Source organism: Chaetura pelagica, unplaced genomic scaffold (genome assembly GCF_000747805.2).
Source record: "Chaetura pelagica isolate M959 unplaced genomic scaffold, ChaPel_1.0 scaffold20, whole genome shotgun sequence".
NCBI lineage: Eukaryota > Metazoa > Chordata > Aves > Apodiformes > Apodidae > Chaetura > Chaetura pelagica.
Genome location: NW_009951958.1, coordinates 3,690,677 through 3,695,962, shown reverse-complemented (window position 1 = coordinate 3,695,962; position 5,286 = coordinate 3,690,677). Strand labels below are relative to the sequence as shown.

Sequence of the window (5,286 nt, the reverse complement as noted above, 5' to 3'; positions counted from 1 at the left end):
CTGAAAAGGAAGCTGATGGGTTCAAAGTGACAGACATGTAAGATGGTAATAGTGGAATTCCGATCAAGCTTCAGTGTCCATTTGCACATTAAAAAACATTCGTTGGACCTGACTAGTGGTTCTCCTAGCCCTGTACTCTGTCTGAGATGTTTTGGAAAAGCAGCACATCTGTAGCTATTTGAGGGGTTTTTTAACTTCATGGGAAATAGTGCTTTATCCTTCCTCTGTGAACAGTGATGACAGCTCCCAAGTAACGGTTTTGTATTGGATCACTGAGCTGAGGTCAGGTTTTTTTTTAGATCACTGAGGTTTAATTTCTTCTCCCCATGAGAAAAGATTTCTCAGCTGTGGGGTATCAGCACCTTTTTAAATCTTCAGTGGTCATCAATTCACATTATCATTTATTTATTTGACTGGTTTATTTATGTTCTTATATATTGCAGCGCTTGACAAAATCATATCCTGGAGAACAGAGGGACACTGTCCTGCAAGCCTACATCAACCATGACCTCCTCGACTGCCACAGCAACTGTCAGGTCAGCTGGAAAGTGATTTCCTCCACCTTTTGTCATTGCAACAGTAAAGTCACCAGAAAAGTTAAAGGACTATTAAATCACTGACTGTTTTTTCTCCCTGTAAATTCCTGTAAGAGGAAAGTTATGTGAAAGCAGCACCTGAAGTGAAACAGATTGAAAATAATTTGCATTGTGGTGTTCTTGATAAGTTACTGAGCTGCTTTTCCACACTCTTAGTTGTCAAACAAAAGTGTTTCTATTCAGGTAGCATTACTGCGTTTTAGTTCATCAACAAAGTTAACAGATGTTTTTAATTTTTTTTTTTAGTCCCTGACTAAATACTGATTTTAGCTCTCAGCTTTAACTGGTAACTGTGTTGGTTCATTATAATTCTCACCCTGCACCATGGAGCTTAATGGTGTTTTAACAGACTGAGCCAATGAGCTTAATTAGCTTACTTGTTCATTTTCCATTTCTCCCTCAGCACCTTGTAAATAAAAAAAGGAATGTGGAAATCTTAAATCATATTGTCATTATTTAAAATATCAATATGCATTCCAAGTTGGTTTGCTGAGAAAATTTAATGACCCTTTTATAACATTATAGAAGGCTAACTTCATTTTATGCTGCTTTGGTGAGGTTTTATTCATGTTGGTTTCTTTTTCAGGGAAGTGTCTTTAAATTATTTTGTTCTAAAAGTAACATAGTCAGACAGTACACAGCAAGACTCATCAATGCTTTTACTTCATTGTCAGAAGGTAAGAGACTTGTTGCAAAAAGAATAAACCAAAACATTTTCATATAAAGCTGGCTTAGAGGTACTTCACAAGTGCATGTGGAAATTTAGAGCCTTATTTGCACCCTTTTTCTAGGGATTAATTGTCTTTTGTTACATGTATTCAAAACATTTTTTCAGTATCTGCAAAGCTTTCCTTTTTACACTCTATATTCATAATTTCTGACTACTTTTGATGGTTTGTGGTCTATGAGATGCTGCCTTTAATGTAGGCTTCAGTCTCTTCAAGCAAGTTAAAAAATAATGAAAAAAAAAATTCCCTATTAATGTTAAGGTCATGTAGGCAGACCTGCTGCCACGTTGTGTAACAGTGGTTAGTGCAGCTGCTCTTGCACCTTCCTGGTCCTCACCTGAATTAACCTGCACCTCACTGCTGTTTGGTTGCATATATATGCAGCTTTGTGTCTTTGCTTGTCCCAGATTAGCCCTTGGTTTGGTGCTACTTAAGGAGCTAACTATTGCTAGGAACTGGAGTCCCATTCAAAGTCAGCAGCCATAGGGCATCTAACTTGCTTGAGCTCTTTGGACATCTCTTCTTTTCCTAAAGTACACAAAACTGTAATAGATCAGCAAGCTTGTACTGAAACAGGGATAATGGATTCTGTTTGTTACTAACTTGGCAAGTGGGGGCCTCTAATGCCCCAGGTAACGGGATTGAATGCAACTGGTCTGCTAGACAACTCATTTGTGCAGGTTGGGTGTTGGCAAAAGGTTGTGACTTGTCAAGAAGAAACTGGTCAATCCTGCTTAGTTTTCTAAGGTGGGGGAGCCGTTCTGTCATAAGCTGATATCTTGGCATCTGTTCTCTCATCGCTTTTTGCACCAGGTCGTGTCTACCTTTCTCAGAATCCAATGTTGCTGCAAATGCTGGAGGAGAGACTGAAAGCTGAAGACAAGGATTCCCTTACATGGAGGAATGTTCTGGCAGCTCTGCAGAAATTCAGCCTCAGGTGATGAAAGCACAGCACACAGTGGTGACAGCAGGAGAGGAAACGTAGGCTGGTTAGGCTCTGTTCAGAGAGGAAAGAAGAGCACTTGACTTTCCCGTAGCAATCATCAGAACCTCTGATGACTGATGAAAACTGTCATTTTTTATGAAGGAGAACTCGGATGTGCTGGCTGAATTAACCTGACTTTTTACCAGCTGTCAATACCCAAGTCACTGCACATCTGTGATAGCCTCCTGTGCTTTACAGGCATTCCTTAATTGAACAAAGTCAGAATCTTAATGTAGAAAGTTCTGGAGATCCTACACAGAAAAAAAGAGTTGTGTTACATTCCAAAGCATAAGGTTTTCGTTATCCTTTCTGCAAACATTTTTCAGGGATTTTGTCCTCATCCTGTTGACCCTCTTTCCTGGAGCTGTCTATGTATGGGCTGTCTTGTTTCTTACTTTTGCATTAGCAGTCTGACTCAAATGCCCACCATAAGAGAAATATCATGCAAAAGTAGTAAAGAGCATGATGTTGCTCCCATTTACCAAAGAAATATGATCTAGGAACACTTGTTTTCACAGTACTCAGGAGGAATATTCAGCCCTGAATAGTTAGCTAAATATAAGGAGGTAGATGGTTGTGTTTAGCTCTTGTTATTTTCATTAATATTTCTTCTAAATTAAGACTGTAAGTGTTGGGGCTTTTTTATTTTTATTTGTTTCAGCTTGTTCAAGAATGAGGGCTGCTTTTGAATTTGCCTCATTTAGAACTTGTCTGGTTAAATAGCATGTGCATGTGCTTTGGGTAAGATTCTGGACTGCTTCCTGCCATGATAACCTTATACATATTTGAGATGAAAGAGAGTAAATCTTCATACCCTACTGCTTGCAATCCTAAATCAATCTTAGAGGAAATTATTTTTCTATTCAAGCAGTTGTTGATAGTACAAGCTAGTTTGAATTTTGGGGCCTAGGCACTAAGCTACTGAAAATTTATATTTTTTGATGTTCTCTCAGATGGTCCCTTATTTTGCTCAGTCCATCCCATAGACCTACTGCAAGATCCAGGACCAAGAAAGTATATGAGCTTTCAGGAGTAATACAAATCCCAAGTACTAAGAGCAGGAAAATATCTGTTTTGATCTTTGCAATTTAGACTTACTGCCCATTTGATTAAAAATTGTGTTCTTCAACAAGACCTTTCTACCACTATAGATTACAGTTTTTTGTATGGTAAAGCACAAAATTGCTGGTGTAGGAGATCACAGCACCTGGCACTTTATACAGTATATTCTTTGAGGACATCTGTGGATTGAGTTATGAGAATACATGATTTAAGAATCTCTACAGCAAAAAGCAAATAGATTTAAGCAAAAATCTCATTTGTCAAATGAACAATACAAAAGTGCTATAGTGCTATGGCTACCTGTGGCAGAAGTAATCCATTTGTTTTATGGGTCTGTTGATTGTAGCTGGCTTTTTTAACCAATTTAAAGACAATAGAAAACGTAGTTTTAAGTAGGGTTAGAAGCCTTAGAAGACAATGAAGAAACCTACCTCAGCAGTTTGCAGGTTTAAAAAACAAACAAAACACAAAAACACCAACCTACCCAACAATGTTTCAGTCCTCTAATGCTATGAGAATCTGCATCTTCAGTTTCTTCAGGATTTGTTAATTCCTTCTTTTAATTGATTCCACCAAAATGGGTAGTTTTGGAGATGTTAAGGGTTTTTTTTATGGCAAGCTGGTGTATGGCAGGTGTATTAAGTAGGTTTTTTATGTTCTTATATTAGCTGTAGATGTATTTGAAAGCTATTTATGATGTGGTCTGATTTTTGTGGGGTTTTGGTTTTTAATCCTAGGCGTGCTCTGCAGTCAGCAATGATTGAAGATGGGCTCATTTCCTGGCTGGTTGATCTTCTAACAGATATAGATTGCCTGTCTGATTACACACTGGAATATTCTATGGCCTTGTTAATGAATCTCTGTCTGCGGAGTGCAGGTGTCTTATATTTGAATTACAACCTTATTCCAATAAATGGATAGGGAAGATGTGAATCATTTTTTTTCATTCCCCTGATACACCTGGATTCTTTCAAGTGACTATAATTAGTCGCAGGGACTCACATGACCAGAGATATTTGAGTGTTCTCACCAATGCTTTTGAGCAGATCTCTTTCCCAAGAATCCCAGCCTAGGGAGGTTAGCTTGACCAAAATCTAAAGAATTAAGAAAACAGTTCATCAATAGAACCCTTTAAGATGTTATGATTTTTTCATATCTGTATGTGAAAACTGCCGTTCCTACATTCCAGGCCCACTTTTTAAAGGACACTTTTTACCTGTGTATGAGATTTGTTTGTATAAAACAGTTTCAGAACTGAGTTGATCCATAGTGGCAAGGAGCATAACCTTCACCCTGTGGTGTGAAATACTTGCATGCTTCACTCCTACAATGCACAGACTTAAAAGAAGTTTAAAATAAGTTTCCTTTTAAAAAGGAAATTAAGGGTGAAAAATTGCTTGCCATAAGCAAAATAATATCTTTGTTCAACTTTTTAAGATCCCTTAGTGTTGCATCCTGTACAAAGTTATGGTTGTATAAATCCAGTTTAACTCCACTGACTTCAGCTCAGTTATGCTGAGCAGCATTTGGCAGAGACAAGGAGCAGTATTGCTCTGTATAAATTACATTTAGTACTGATTGTAAAAAGTAAGCAGCTTGCTCTGATCTGTTATAATTTCCAAGCATATTTGTTTTTTCCCTTTGCAGGGAAGAAATCGTGTGCAAGGTTTCCAAAACGTGTGCTCAAAGTTCTTTCCAGTCTTCTTGGCCACGAGAATCATGAGGTATTTGTACAGCAAACTTTGGGTTAAGGAGAAGGTGGGAAGAAAAATTTAAGATGAAAAAACCAAGAAATTAAGAAATTGAAAAAAGTAAACTTTTGTTTTGCTTGTTAGGCCCTAGATGCTAAGTTAAACTGAGAGGAAAATGCTAATAATTAATAGTTATTTCTACCTAATGCTTTTCAAACATCACT

At 37.6% G+C, this 5,286-nt stretch overlaps 1 protein-coding gene across 1 annotated transcript in view; it reads left to right on the top strand.

Moving 5' to 3' along the window:
- Window positions 1-5,286, top strand: part of ARMC9 (armadillo repeat containing 9) — a 58,572-nt gene that overhangs the window by 27,935 nt on the left and 25,351 nt on the right. The window contains exons 12-16 of the mRNA XM_010000327.1: window positions 444-536; window positions 1,183-1,273; window positions 2,138-2,261; window positions 4,109-4,248; window positions 5,019-5,095. Coding sequence (XP_009998629.1) covers window positions 444-536; window positions 1,183-1,273; window positions 2,138-2,261; window positions 4,109-4,248; window positions 5,019-5,095 — 525 coding nt within the window. The remainder of the gene's footprint in view (window positions 1-443; window positions 537-1,182; window positions 1,274-2,137; window positions 2,262-4,108; window positions 4,249-5,018; window positions 5,096-5,286) is intronic.